Source organism: Saccopteryx leptura, chromosome X (assembly GCF_036850995.1).
Source record: "Saccopteryx leptura isolate mSacLep1 chromosome X, mSacLep1_pri_phased_curated, whole genome shotgun sequence".
Taxonomy (NCBI): domain Eukaryota; kingdom Metazoa; phylum Chordata; class Mammalia; order Chiroptera; family Emballonuridae; genus Saccopteryx; species Saccopteryx leptura.
In genome coordinates, this window is record NC_089516.1 from 56,473,053 (window position 1) to 56,488,146 (window position 15,094).

Here is a 15,094-nt window from a genome sequence, read left to right on the forward strand (position 1 = left end):
ATGCAGACACTCAAGAGTCAGCTGAATAGGTCTTCTGCACAGGGCGCATTAGTCCACCCACTAGCAACTTGTAACCATGGTTATGTGAGGGCAATGCATGCTCCAGGTCCCCCACAGTCTAACTGTCAACAAATCAGCAGGGTGGTATGTCCACTGGGCCCCAGCATGATCTTTGGAGGACCACCCACAAGCTAGGGAGGGCCTGGAGCATCACGGTGGTTGTGGCTTATTTGTTCAGAGACTAGGACAGTAAAGAACACACAGAAGAAGAGACCAGGAATGGAAACGTGGGAATGAGTACCCCCCCAAGTGAGGGGGTGCCAGTTTACAGACACTTCCAAGCTTCCGACTTCGCTGAGCCATGTTCTGTGAGCAGGCCCCACACTTAACCAATGCGTCCAAGTCACCTGTCTGTATCTGCAGGTTCCCTGTGGTGCAGTTTCTTCCCATAGTCGTGGAGTGCCAGGAGGGCAGAACCAGAATTAAATATGGCTCTCAGGTTAGGCCACTTGATCTGGCATGTGCAAGAGGGGCACGACCGAACAGAGCTGCCCAGAGGACAGAGAGGATGGCAGGGGCAGTGGTGCATGCATCTTGAAACAGGCCACAGGGGGCTCAGGAATCCAAACGGGAGAGCTGGGGCAGAGGAAACAAGGCTTGCTGACTTCCCATAACTGCAAGCCTGCCCCGGGCCTTCTGCATCATTCCAGGACACAGAACTAAGGCCAAGTGGTGACCCAGTGAACTATAGAGACAAGGAGCCCTTCCCCACAGGCAGAGTGCTAGACGCAAGGGCACCTCCTCCCAGGGGACCTCTCATGGGAGGTTGCGGGCAGCCTCCAGCAGGAAGGGCAGTGGGACAGTCTCTGACCTGTGGGTTCCCTCACAATTTGGAGAGTCCGAAGCAGGTCTGCAAAGAAGAAGAAACCAGTCCCTAAGAGGGAGGAGGAGGAATCTGAAACACAAACCACCAAGGCGGGATTAGCGCACAAGCTTCCCAATGTGTGTCCACAATGCGAAACGCAAAAGAGCAGCTCAATGGATGATGGGCCACAGGCAGTTCTCGGAGGAAGAAATGGCACCTGCCAAGAAGTAGAGGGGGGAAACCAGGAAGTGGAGCCAAGCAGCCTGGTGCTGCCACAAAACCTGTGTCGGGAGCAAACTGGATCAATCTCAGGACCTCAGAGCCAAAGAGGCAGCCATGGTGGGGTGCAGAGGCAGAACACATTGTGATGTTAAGTGCTCAGAGGGCCATGGTGGACCGGGAGTTCTGCAGGGTGCTACCAGGAGGACAGGAAAGGGAAGCTGACTGTTGGCAGGTGTACGAGCTCCAAAAAGGAGGCTATGTCCATGGCACAGTCACCTCAAAAAGCAATGGCGGCCATGGCAAAGACTTCCTAAATGGAAGAGAGGCTGAGTTATGGGGATGGAATTGCAGGCTGGGGGAGAAGCAGAGCTTGAGAAGGAGTCTCTCCCCTGCCCTGGGAGACCAGAGATTGCTGTAATAGTCGGAGCAGCAGAGGCACAGTTGCTGGGAAGGAGTAGGAAAAGTCCCAGGAAGTCCCCAATGTCCTCTGACAGCTGGGGAGTCTCCAGGGCACCATGAAGGGCCAAGCAGTGGAAGACAGGAGTGGCCCAGGTCTGTGAGGAGAAGGCAAACCTGCCTGCCAAGATGACCAGCGAGGGAGGGAATGAAGACCTGTCCCTGACAGGACTTTGTTCACGAGAGGGGATGGGTAGCAGCTGGTGAAGGGAATGTCACCTGGTTGTCAGAAATCTGATCATTTTAGAGTTCTGTGACTTTTTATTTGTGCTGAAAATCAGGACTGAGTTGAGTTGCAACTCGTCTCTTTCACAGGGGCAGCCAAACAACTACCCACCCCTAACTGCAACATGGCCAAGCCACCCTTCCTGGGTCCACCAAGCTGGTAGCAACTGGGCCTTGTGGCCACGACCCCTGAACTTCCCCTTCATCAGACTCCATTGCTCACCTTTACTGTTCTCCCTGAGGGAGAAATCATACGCCTTGTTCTCAGGTTAAACATGAGGGCCAGAAAAGGGATTCCTGCACGGGCAGCTACAGAGTATAAGTCTCTACCTTGCTGGGCACGTTATATTTCTTCAAACAACAGGATTTGGGAGAAACGCTGCAAGTCAGACATTCAGGGAACCCTCTTCCATGTCCTGAAACCTCTACGTGAGGTTCTGGAGTGTTCGGCAGCAGCTGGTAAACCCTTCTAGGAGGGAGGAGCTGAGGAGGGGAGGCCGGGATGGATGGATCTGGACCTGGTGAGCAGGAAAGACCCCTGCCACCTTGAGGCCTAAATCCCATGAACGTACCCTTTGCCCCTCTCCTCATGGCCCGTATTTCTGTTACCTCCAGCTTCTGCAAGGAGAGAGTAGGTGCAGCCCATAGGAAGATAATGTCTCTGTTAATTCAACATTTGCAGAGCCACTACTGAGGCCTCGACCCAGTTTACAAAAACCAGTAAGACACAGCCCCGCCCTCAAAGAACTCAGAGTCCCTGAGAGCGCCCAGACTCTCAGAGGAAAGCAGCCCTGGAAGATAAAGAGCTCAGTGATGGAACCTGGGTGGGAAGGTACAGTGTGCCACCAGTATGGGTAAGATCAGAAGCTGATGCTTGGGTGTGGGGTAAGGAAGGGGATATTGCAGTTGCACCTGGAAGGACAGGAGTCTGCCAGGACAGGAGGAGCAGGCTTGCCAGGCCTCGGAAATCACAGCAGTCAAAGGGAGTGCCGGTAGAAAGCGTGCAGGAGCAGAGGGTGCAGGGACTCCACAGCAGAGTGAGCCCAGAGTGTTGGGCAATGAGGGGGAGCTGGGACCACTGCAAGGCCCTCCCATGACCTTCTGGAGTTTGAGCTTAAACAAGAGAGGACTGACTGGACAGGGTTTTCAGTCTGGTGTTGATGAAGACAGATGTGCACGTTGGAGTGTCCACTGTAGGAGGGAAGACAGGGGCGTCCAGGCCATTGGGGAGGCTCAGGCCCCAGACCATGAAGCCTAAACTCACGGAATAGCAGTGCGGACAAGAAGGAAGACCACTTATCCTGATCAGGCATTTTAGAGCCAGGGACAGAGGATCTGATCATCAAGTAAAGCAAGAAAGAGCGAGGGTACGCGGACACAGGGAGCTAAGTGTGGCGGCACTGAGAGGGTTGAGCTCCTAACTGAGAGGTACAAGAGGGGAAATAACTTACAAGGAAGCTGGCTTTGTTTGGGACATGTCTGCTGAGCGGCAGCAGGCAACAGAGTGGGGATTTTTCTTCTCATCTGCAACAAAAAAAATGCAATGTTGAAGTCCTTCTCTGAAGACCCTACTGGCAGCACCAGGGGCTGGAGGTGGGGGCGCCGGTGGAGGAGCTTGAGGAAAGCAGTGCTGGCCTGGGCATTCAGCCCTGAGGCGCAGGACTCAATCGAGTTGTCCTGCCTTCTCTAGACCTCCGTGTGCCCCGGGATCCACTCTGAGGGGCAGCTCAGGTCACTGAGGACCCTGGGCTGCCACTTTGACTCATGCCTAAGGTTTTAGCACAAACTGAGTGCCTGCCCTTGGCCACTGAGGGGGCCTAGCCACCTGCCACGTGGTTCCCAGTACCCAAAGTTACATCCTTGCCAGCTCCGCCCCACTCTCCTCTAGGTTCCACCCCCGCTCAGCTCTTCCCCGCAGCTAAGCCCTGTTCCTCCGCAGCTTTCCCGCAGCTTAGCCCTGTTCCATTCACAATTATATGCAGCTGAGCTCTGCACCTCCATATCAAACCATGCTTTCGGCCCTGCTTCACCACCCAGATCTACGTCCTCCCTGCAGCTCCACTCCATGTTTTCTCACAGTTCCACCCCCAGCTACTCCCTCAGCTGTTGCCCATGGTCTGCCCCCAGATATTCTTCTCCCAGCTCTTTTCCACAAGCCCTTCCTCTCCAGATACTGCTCTGGGCTCCGCCTCCTCTGCCCCCTCCTGCACATCCTCCTCCAGCAGGTTTTCACAGGTCCGCATCCAGCTCCACAGGAAGTCTTTCTCACAGCTGTGCCAAACCCATCTCGCAGCTCCTCCCCCAGTTTTCTCACAGTTCCGCGCCCAGCTACGCCCCCCTAGCTCTTTTCCACAGGTAGCAACCAGATACTCCTCCCCCAGCCCCGCCTTTTTCCCCAAGCCTCGCCCCTAGGTTTGCCTATCCCCACGCTGTCTTCTCCCCACCCGACAAACGTGTCCTAGCAACCATGGCTTCCCTGCGCATCTACGTTCATACTTACGTGCGGGTGTAAGCCACTGCCTGGAGGCGTACTTACGTACCAGCTTTGTGCCTGCTGCGTCCTGACGTGCCTGTACGTCCGTGAGCGCTGCGGCGTCAGAGCGTGACGCGGTAAGACGCGCTTGCTGCGTCAGGGCGCGCTTGTTGCGTCAGGGCGCGCTTGCTGCGTCAGGGCGGGCTTGTTGCGTCAAGGCGGGCTTGGTGTGGTGCTGAGTAGGTGACTGCTTCCTCCGTCTCGTGGGGTTGCTTTTTGTAGGCGGCTGCTTCGTCCAGGCTTCCTGCTGCGTCTGAGCGTGCTGCTGAGTTCCTCCTGCTACTGAAGCGTGTATGTCTATGTGTTTTTGTAAGCCCAGCAAAAAAGCGGTCCCCGGCCCTGGCCGGTTGGCTCAGCGGTAGAGCGTCGGCCTAGCGTGCGGAGGACAGGGGTTCGATTCCCGGCCAGGGCACACAGGAGAAGCGCCCATTTGCTTCTCCACCCCTCCGCCGTGCTTTCCCTCTCTGTCTCTCTCTTCCCCTCCCGCAGCCAAGGCTCCATTGGAGCAAAGATGGCCCCCGGGCGCTGGGGATGGCTCTGTGGCCGCTGCCTCAGGCGCTAGAGTGGCTCTGGTCGCAACATGGCGACGCCCAGGATGGGCAGAGCATCGCCCCCTGGTGGGCAGAGCGTCGCCCCTGGTGGGCGTGCCGGGTGGATCCCGGTTGGGCGCATGCGGGAGTCTGTCTGACTGTCTCTCCCTGTTTCCAGCTTCAGAAAAATGAAAAAAAAAAAAAAAAAAAAAAAAAAAAAAAAAAAGCGGTCCCTGTATCTGCCAGCGCGGAGTGGTTAACGAGCACCTATCACCTGTCAGTGGTCCTGGGCCGTCCAAGGAGCAGCCATGATGTGTGTGCCCCTGGTGTTCTGTGGTCTCTCCGTGTCCCGGAGCCCTCTCCTAGTCTGGGCGCTGGCAGTCTCACCGGGCTGCGGGGAAGTAGCGGAGGACTGTCCTGCTTGGTGGCCTCAGCCGGGTCTGCCCAGAGCATCGCGCCTTGCATGGCCAGTGGGGCCAGCAGACCCTTCCCTGCCAGAAGGGAGCCAGAAGCTCAGTATGGCTGCCGGCCTGCTGGTTCCTTCAAAGGACAGTGCTTTAAGGTTGGGATTTCCAGCTCTGTGGGGCTGGGAGAACCCTCACCACAGCCGAGGCGGCAATTTTCAGTGCCCTCCTCTATCTCCTTTCACTTGCCCACCATCCTTGTAAGTAAGTAAGTGTGCACCAACGAGGGGTCTCTGGGAATAGAAACGGTTGTACTGGGCCACACGCACAAGTCTGTCCTCCCTGCTTCCTACTTGGACCTTAGGCTGTCACCACCGCAACCAGGCCCCAGGCTGTGGGGTGCCCAGATGACGGCCCATGGCACCCCTCCCAGTAGGACCTACCGCAGATTACATTGAGGGATAAGGAGTGTAGGGTACCCAAATACTTGCCATGTGATGATATGAGGGGAGGTGAGATTTTTCTTCTCTAGGATACCGGGGTCAGCTGGGCTGTAGAAACACAACCCACTTACACGAAATGACTTTCTGTGCTCTGACTGTGCCATCGTGTAGTCCCTGACCAGGTAAGGGAGGAGGGAGCCAGTGCCATGATTAGTAAAACCAAAGTGAGGGCCCACCTATGTTTTCCTTTAGTGGAAACCTGCTGGCACCTGGTGCTTTCCAGTACATGCTGGATAGAAGACTTCTGTGTTACCTACCATTGCTGTCTTGTCCTAATGACCTTTTCTCATTATCCCTCTTGTTCTCGTGCAGGTGAAGAAGCAGAGACAGGTGCAAGAGTGTTCCTTTCTCAGGCCGCAAAGCAGGTACTCTGCATTGTGAGACAAGAGGGCACTCAGCCCCCTTCGTGCCTTCACAGTTCCTCGGTTCACTCAGGTCCCCTGGTAGTGATTTTGTGGCGTTGATGAGAAAAGAGCCGAGAAACTCAGTGGTGGAAACTAGGCCTGTGCCTTGCTAGAGGAAACAGAAATGGCCAGGCCAAAGGGGGACATCTAGCCTCCATCATAAATAATCCAAACCGAGTGACTAGGGCGATCCTTTGTCACCCATCAAGTGGGTAAAGATTAAGCACAGTGATGATGCTCAGAGCCAAAAGGCATGTGAGGAAATCGCACCCTGGCTCGTGGTTGGTAGAGCATACACGGGTAAGCTTCTGTGGGAGGCCTTTGCTGGCATGTATCGGCATCTCAGATGTGCACGCATGTGACCGGGGCGTGCTTCTAACAAGTCTTCAGTCACTAAGTGTTCATGGTAGTGTCCTTGATAGTGGCAAAAAGTGCAAAGCAGCCTGTGACTCTTTACTCAGTAGGGGAAAGTCAGTAAATCGTGCTGCAACTCATAATGGGATACCATACAGTCAGCAAAAATTAGGGTAAAAGAAGATGTACAAATGTGAAGGAATATGCTTGATGCGCTGTTAACGGCAAACTCATTCTTTACCGTGTGGAGGTGCACAGGAAAGACTTATTCCTCTGTAGTCACTTGCAGGCTGGTCAGATCAAAACATCACAGCCCTAGTGGCTTATGTAACAGACATGTACTGTCTCCCAGGTGTGGAGTCTGGAGGTCCAAGATTGAGTTGTCAGCCAAGTTTGCTTCTTCTGAGAACTGAAAGAGGATCTGTCTATCCCTGTCCCCAGGCTTGTGGTGGTTTGCAGGCAAAGCTTTGGCATCCCTGAGTTTACAGTACTCGCCTTCATCTTCACAAGGTATTCGTGCAGGTAAATTCCCACTTTAGGTAAGGACACCAGACATTGAAGAATAGTCTCATGTTAACTTAATTACCCGTGTAAAACCCTTTTCTTTACGCATAAAGTCACGGGAGCAAGGTTTTTGAGTGAGCAAGAGTAGTGCAGCCCAGAGCACAGGGAAAGGGGGCCCAGGTGGAGGAAGGAAGGGAAGGGAAGGCAAAGGAGCTGGGCACTGGGACTGGCAGGATATGGGTTTGGGAATGGGGTGAACATGAAGTTTTTATCCTCTGGACTTTGTCTTAAGATTGGATTTGTTTTTATAAACAAGAAGACAATAGCTGAGGTGAGGTAACGTCCTTTAAAATCAGGAAGGGAGAGACAAACCAGAGTGGTGGTGCTCATGGGTGGAAGGAAGAGCCAAGGCTCAGGCCCCATGCTGATGATGGGTAAGCACCGTTTGTGACTGTCCTGTTAGGTGCCAGGTCCCCAAAGCCCCATGGAGACTGAGGCTCCACCAGGTTACTAAGACCCAGCTGAGTCTCCGGGCCGGGGCCCTGCTCCCACTGCACAGATCTGGCTTCCACTGTGTAGCAAGGACCCCCTTCCCCAGATACAAGAAAAGGAGTCAGGGCCCACGTGACCATCGGCCATCTAGTCATCCCTTGGTGCCACGTTCCCAGCTGTAGAATGGGGTGACAGTGACACTGCCCCTGTGTATTTAATTGAGGTTTGAATTCTAGGATCCAGGGATCATGCCCATTTGAGGGTCTGGCATGGGTACGGTGTCTGTGTAGTCGTGCCAGATGTTCCTGCTCCTGTTATTTGTTTCTCTAGGCTCGGCTGGGGGACGGGTATATTCTGCCAGTGGATAGCAGTGGTGCAGGAAAGGGATGGAGGAGAGTGACACCCAAAGGGGTTGGGAGGAGGCACCTGGCAGGATTATCTGAGATCACACGGTGTGTCCAGGGCCCAGCTGATGTTGGACCCCAAGGATTTGCACTCCACAGCCCTGGGAAAGGGGCCGGGGTGCTCAGGGACCTACAGTGCCTTTGGGGTGGCAGGGCCAGGGAACTGAGAGTCTTGGCGTAGGAGGTGTGGGGAGAAGAATCAAAGCCCAGAATGGTCTCTGTACTGGGAGAAAAATAGAACCCACCCACCTGGTGTGAAGCAAGAGCACCCTCCCTCCCTTTTCTGTCCTCCCCGGGCCTCTGTGTCCTTCATAGAACTGACCACCCTGTGTCCTGACTGATTTTCTGTAGATGTCCCCACCTTCTTCCTTCAGCTCCCCAAAGACTCCATCTGATGGACAAGGCATCCCCATTGCCAAGCCTTTACATTGGGCCTGTCAGCTGACTGTGTGATGATAGAAGCCAACAGTCTCTGCTCCCCCACCATCCCTGTCAGCTGGGTTCCAGGGCCTTCAGGAGAGACTGGGCAGAGGTCAGGCTACAGGCCACGAGCTTGGAGGACTGGTACAGGATGTCTCATGCTTCTTTGTTTTCACAGGCCACGTGAGGCCCACAGATCTCTGGGGAGATGAAATTCTGGTGCCTCTCCTTCCGGCAGCCGTATGCAGGTTTTGTGTTAAATGGTGTCAAGACTCTGGAGACTCGTTGGCGTCCCTTGCTTAGCAGCCACCAGCACTGTACCATCGCCATCCACATTGCTTACAGGGACTGGGAAGACCCTGTCTGGAAGGAACTGCTGCTGGAGAGGCTGGGGAGGAACCCCGCTCAGATGCAGGCCTTGCTTCAGGAAGGCGAGAAGTACGGCCGTGGAGTGATAGCTGGCAAGTGGCCACACCCGAGAGCTGCTCAGACCCCTCTAAGGGTACCCCCAGGAGCTTGTTCAGGCGTTTTGGGGCTTGTTTTCTTTGGAGCCTGTGGGGATGGGGCTGTGGTTTCTTTAGGCAGCACCCCTTCAAAGGGCAGCAAGGGGCCCTGTGGTGAGGGTCTGTGGGCCAGGTTCCCACGACCTTGTGTGAACCCTCTTGTCCACTCTGGGCCTCAGTTCCCATTGGTGATCTGAGAGGCAGGGACAGATCTAAGTTAGCGTGTTGTGTTGCTTGTGTGTACGCATGTGTATACATCTGTGCCTGCATGTGACAGACCACGAGAGGCTGCACAGCACACAGGGTCAGGTGGCTTCCAGACCCCTGCTGCTGTCTGCCTGACATCACACACCTGCCTCTCCCCCACTGTCCATGGCATCCTGAGCAATTTTTCTCGCCCCTCAGTGGTTGAGGTCCGACATCAGCTCCTTGACCTGGTGAAGTGCTTGGGACCTGATTGCCTGTGAGTTCCTTACAGTGACCCAGGGCCCTTCTGTCTTGTACATGCTGCCCTCAGCAGTGTGGTTAGGCTCTGCCTGCCCATTGCTGGGTGGAGGTGTTGAGGACAAGGCCCTGTCCTCTGCATTTCCCTCTCTCCCCTGACTTGACACAGAGTTCCCTGAAGAGAGTTTGACACATCAGAAATGCTCAGTCAGAGGGACCCAGTTTACTCTGTCTGTTTGGTGAAATCAGCTTAGTCTCTAGTGGTTTTCACTTCAAATAACCATTATCTCGCACAGGCAGGCTGTGGTTTATGGGAGGAGAAACATCGTTATGCTTCTTTCTTGGTGCACAGGGCTCGTTGACGTTGGGGAGACTTCGCCATGCCCGGAAAACTTAACTCCTGATGAGGTTGTGGAACTGGAAAATCAAGCTGTACTGACCAACCTGAAGCAGAAGTACCTGACTGCACTTTCAAACCCCAGGTGGTTACTGGAGCCCATACCCTGGAAAGGTGGAAAGGATATCTTCCAGGTAGACATCCCAGAGCACCTAATTCCCTAGCAGCAGGCGGACCCCTGACAGGCCAGTTACTGAGAAAGCAGCTGAACCATGACCGTCAACTCCCTGCCATTCCAGGAACATATAAATCAGGTTCGATCTGAATTGGCCCCACTGTGGAGATCACTGCACAACATCTGCTGTTCATGTAATCAGAGTCCTGGGTTCCGAAGTAGGGGACTCTCCTCATGACATGCCTCTCTGGGCTCACTGACAGTCTCAAGATCTTTGACCTTTAGGAAAAATGGGAAGCTGCCACTCAATATCTTGGTGTTGTCAGGTCCTGCTTATTCCTGGTTTGTACAAAGGAATATGTTTTAAGAGAACTGGTTACTGTTCAGGGCTCCCTTACATGTGCCCTTTTTTCTTCAGTTTAAACTCATAGAACGCTTCAGCAGCATCCAGGGTACACTGTGGGAGGACAGGGAGGGACACTGAATGACTGCCCAAGGGTGACCAACCAGGGATAGCCTCATTCACCATGAAGGGGAGGTTAGCCCTTGGAACAAACACCTGTCTATCCTGGCAAATTCCCTTACTCTGTTGTAAAAGTGTCCCTTGGCTCATGAAGCCTTGTGTTAGACATGTCACGTAGCTACTTTGTAAGCAAAGAAAGGATCTGAAATACATCTCTGATGGGAAATGATGAGCAGTGTTGCATTTTCTTTTATTTGTGGGCAATCTTTTATTTATTTGGGTCCCCTCTCGCAGAGTTACTAGTGGTTGTTAGCGGTGAGGATGATGGGTTTTCTCCCAGGGGTAGACTGGAATGAGACTGCTTCTTCTGAGCCAAACTGCCTCGGTGTATGTCACTTAGCAGATGGGGTGGCCTAGTTTTAGGTAGGCCTCTGTGGAAGGTCCCTGGAACTTGGGCTAGAGATCCTCAGCTGCTGATCAGAAACTTTCTGGTATCCATGGGGCTCCATAGGAAAGACGCTCCTGTTTCAAGATACATGACTAATGTAAAGTGATCCCCCAAGGTCAGGAGCCTAACAGTTCTGTTTGCTGACCAGCGGGCAAAACTCAGGGTACCAGATCTTCCTGGGCTTGCCTTTGGCCTCCTTAGTCAAACCTTTGGCTGATTGTGTGAAAATGAAAGAGGACAATGGGGACAAAAACTTGTCTTGGGCCAGGATTTCTAACCTCCTAGGTTCTTTTGATGAGGTGTGTGTAGCATGGAAACAGAAGGACACAGTCTCACAATTCTCGTTGGATTGTTTATTATCACCATGGAGTTTGGCTTTTCTTTAATAAAGCTGAATCTGGATTTGTGGTTACAAAGTGGTGATATATCCTGTCACCTATGAGTTTAGGGGCTTGGATTATTTTTGCACTGTTCCCAGAGTACACAGTTGTAATCTGAGGAGCCCTTCTCTTTGTCCTCGTCAGAGTCCTCAAGTGGGGCCATGACTGAATGGCAGCCATCAGGGTGGAATAACAAGTGTTGCACAAACACACCACTGAATTGTGTAGTGGGTAATCTGGGGATCTGGTGGGCAGCCCCTGTGCCGTTGGTTCCGGCAGTAACTGTGGGCGCAGATGTGACATTCCCAGATGTACCCTCCCCACTTGAGCCACTTGACTCACTTGGGCTATGCACTTTATTGGCACTGCTCCTGGGCCACAAACCTGAGAATTTGAATGACTGGGTGTCCGTTGGTCCCTGAGCATTTGGGACTTGCTTCTGGGCCTTCTCTGTCAAGAATTCATGGAGACTGTCTTTTAGAAGTGTTATAAAGTACTTTCCCCAGGTTCTGAAAGACACCATACCTCACTCCATCAGGTTCACATAGAGACACCAAGTCCAGATGAATTTTGAAGAGTTTTATTAAAGGAAGAGATTTACTAAATATGCCGGCCGCATATAGCTGACACGGGGCAGCAGACCCAAATCGAGTGCCAGCCCTAAAAATATTTCAGGGGCTGCTTATATACCCTTGATAACACACGAACTGGGGAGAGCATGACATCATGGCACAAGCTGACAACATTTGTTTAGGGGATATACAGAAACATTAAGACTTTCAAGGTAAGACAATCAAAGATGTTTACAAATCTTTTAGGGTTCATCATCCCTTACTAGCCTAGAGGTATTTTACTTTCAAGATTCCAGGAATGGAGAGGAACTACAATCAATGTAAGGTGGTATGTAAATTCTGTCTCCCATTGAAAGAGAAGAAGTTTCTGGGTTAACCTTTATTTTAGATTTAAAACTAAATGACCCATTGTTCTTGCAAGCCAGTAACTTCTACATTCTTGTCCCTCCAATCCCCAAAGGAAGGACTGGACAGGGAAGCCTGACCTTTTCTCCTAGAATATCAGTATTAATTTTTCAGCTTTTTGGTGCCTTACTACAGAAGCTACATGCTTCCTTCTCTTTGGAGGTGTTGTACCTGGCCAAGCAGGAGTTATCCAGTTGCCTTTTTTCTTATAGTTCTTGATGAGCCAAGGCTCATCTCTTTGAAAGTTGGAGTTGCAGTGGATCTGAAACAAAATTATTTTAGTCTTTCTGGAATAAAATAAATTTATTTGACATTAACTGACCTCCCGATGTCTTTACTCACCCCTGCCAGTTATCTCTCAGGGGATTATAGTGAAATATAGAAGAAAAAAAAAAGGCTTTTAGCAATAGGTAACTTTAGAAGGCTCTCAGCATAAGTAACTTCATTTAGCTTCTCTTCCTTCTTAACCTCTAAATAACCCCAGAACTTACTTAGGTCTAAAACTCCCTACCCCTGTCCTTGAAGTTAGTTGCACCAAATAGGAGATGTGTCAGGGGTAGATCGTAAATCCTAGAATGATTAGAAATGTTTTTGTTAAGCATGTGAAGCATTTATCACTAATATGTTATCATCTTCAGAGCTTATGGTCTTAGTGTGTAAAATTTTTTTTCTTCAAATTGATCTTATAGATAAACATTGTAAAGACAGTAAGATTTTAGTGAGCTTATTAGCATGATTAATAAATATGTTTTATTGCTTTTGTACCATGCTTTGCTGAGCTACCCCTCCTTCCCATACCCCAATTCGTATGTGATTTTGTCTTTAAAAGCTGGCCACAAACTGTTCGCAGCGACATGATTTGACTGACTTAGGTCTCCATGCGGTCACTGGCTTTAAAATAAAGATTCCTTCATTTGGCTACTTAATTGTGTGGTAATACATTTGTTTCTCACTGTTCTGACACAATAGTTTCCTACGAAAACCTACACTTTCTCATCTTTCTGTAAATACTGTCTCATCTGAAAAAGAGTTATCCCCTGAAATGAAACCCTTTCATTATATCATTCTTCTCGATCTACTGGGAACATATACAGGTAGCAGAGAAGGTGAGGCATGGGAGAACTTTCTACTTGACCATTATCCTGTTGTTCCCTGGAGTGTAAACAGAAGGGTCACTTGGGCGTACTTTGCTGAATCCATAGAGCAGGGGTCCCCAAACTATGGCCCACGGGCCACATGCGGCCCCCTGAGGCCATTTATCTGGCCCCCGCTGCACTTTCAGAAGGGGCACCTCTTTCACTGGTAGTCTGAGAGCACAGCAGATGCATCCTGTGCTCCTGGAGTACTGTATATGGCATCGCTGCAAAGCGTGGTGTTGCTCACAGTACTATTTCCTGTGATGCGGGTTGCATGTGTCACGGCTCCGGAAGCACGTCATATTACTTGTTATGGCTAGCAGTGCCAAATATGAAACCGGACATTGAACATCTCATTAGCCAAAAGCAGGCCCATAGCTCCCATTGAAATACTGGTCAGTTTGTTGATTTATAGTTACTTGTTCTTTATTTTAAATATTGTATTTGGTCCCCCCCCCTTTTTTTTTACTTTAAAATAAGATATGTGCAGTGTGCATAGAGATTTGTTCATAGGTTTTTTGTTGTTGTTGTTGTTGTTGTTTTTTTGTATTTTTCTGAAGCTGGAAACGGGGAGAGACAGTCAGACAGACTCTCGCATGCGCCCGACCGGGATCCACCCGGCACGCCCACCAGGGGCTATGCTCTGCCCACCAGGGGGCGATGCTCTGCCCCTCCGGGGCGTTGCTCTACTAAGACCAGAGCCACTTTAGCGCCTGGGGCAGAGGCCAAGGAGCCATCCCCAGCGCCCGGGCCATCTTTGCTCCAATGGAGCCTTGGCTGCAGGAGGGGAAGAGAGAGACAGAGAGGAAGGAGGGGGGGTGGAGAAGCAAATGGGCGCTTCTCCTATGTGCCCTGGCCGGGAATCGAACCCGGGTCCCCCACACGCCAGGCCGACGCTCTACCACTGAGCCAACCGGCCAGGGCTATAGTTTTTTATAGTCCAGCCCTCCAACGGTCTGAGGGACAATGAGCTGGCCCCCTGTGTAAAAAGTTTGGGGACCCCTGCCATAGAGGTTCATCAGGCAAATGAAACTCTTCAGGCTGTCTGATTGAAAGATTCTTCCTGTGCCCCTCTGGCAAAGAACCTCCACCTGGAAAAGATCTTTGTCGATGATCAGAGTGTCTCCATCATCTTTCCAGCACACCAGTGTGAAGGCGTTATCTTCCACTATCCTCCAGGCCTTTCTTGGGAAGGACAGCCCACAAAGAACATTGTTTCCTTCCATGTTGGCGGCACCTAGGTTTGAGTCCTGTGGTTGTGAATTGTCTTGGGACCTTGGATCTTGGCCCCAGGCATGGTCCCATGCCTTTCCAAAGTTTCTCTTGGATCCACATATGGATCCCAGGAACTATCAAATTGGGCCATTATGGGTGGCTCTCCACCCTTCAATAGAGCCAGCTTGGCTTCATCTACCTCATTGTTACTCAGACTAGCCATGGAGCTGCTCCAGATTAAAAGAATTTGATACCTGAAATTGTATCACTGAACACTGGGGTCACAAAAGCAGTCACATTAGGGATGCCCAATAAATATGGTCCTCAAAATTCTAGAGTGTCGGTCGGGGAGCAACCAGCTTCATAAGTCACAGTCCTCTTTATTGATCATGTGATGTCACAAAGGTGGCTCGCTGCTGGCCTAGAGGGTGGACCCTAGCCATTTGTAGGGGAGTGTACCAGTGTAGGGCCCCCAGCTTCTCTTTTTTTGGAAAGTACTGAAAAGTAGGGTTCAGGTTGCCAGAAAGCATCTCATCTGCTGCCAAGCACATTGTTTCCTGTTGCTAAATGCTGGATGGGTTGAGAAGTCATGATCCTATCTTGACTTCAACCCCTAGAGTTGCTTTTTGATTGCTTCTTTGCTTGATCAAGGGCAAGGGCCTAGTTAGTCCTAGCTTGGCTACCACCAAGATTGCCTGGG

At 51.5% G+C, this 15,094-nt stretch overlaps 1 protein-coding gene across 6 annotated transcripts; it reads left to right on the forward strand.

The window, feature by feature from the left end:
* The first annotated feature begins 4,423 nt into the window (after positions 1–4,423).
* Positions 4,424–12,955, forward strand: EOLA1 (endothelium and lymphocyte associated ASCH domain 1). 6 transcript variants are annotated; one of them, XM_066357252.1, is made up of 6 exons: positions 4,424–4,592; positions 6,051–6,103; positions 6,849–7,035; positions 8,495–8,777; positions 9,616–9,794; positions 9,900–12,955. In XM_066357252.1, exons 4-6 carry the CDS (start codon positions 8,525–8,527, stop codon positions 10,011–10,013), a joined length of 546 nt encoding a protein of 181 aa, XP_066213349.1. In that variant the 5' UTR covers positions 4,424–4,592; positions 6,051–6,103; positions 6,849–7,035; positions 8,495–8,524; the 3' UTR covers positions 10,014–12,955. The 6 variants fall into 6 exon arrangements, with proteins under 6 accessions (XP_066213349.1, XP_066213348.1, XP_066213350.1 ...); XM_066357251.1 differs by having other exon boundaries at positions 6,849–7,018; XM_066357253.1 differs by having other exon boundaries at positions 6,849–7,006.
* The last annotated feature ends 2,139 nt before the right edge of the window (positions 12,956–15,094 follow it).

Excerpts from the sequence above, each read along its gene's own strand:
- EOLA1 (XM_066357252.1), top strand. The coding sequence starts at position 8,525 with ATGAAATTCTGGTGCCTCTCCTTCCGGCAGCCGTATGCAGGTTTTGTG. Across the intron at positions 8,778-9,615 it reads CGGCCGTGGAGTGATAGCTG|GGCTCGTTGACGTTGGGGAG; the intron begins GCAAGTGGCCAC and ends CTTGGTGCACAG. Across the intron at positions 9,795-9,899 it reads GTGGAAAGGATATCTTCCAG|GAACATATAAATCAGGTTCG; the intron begins GTAGACATCCCA and ends CTGCCATTCCAG.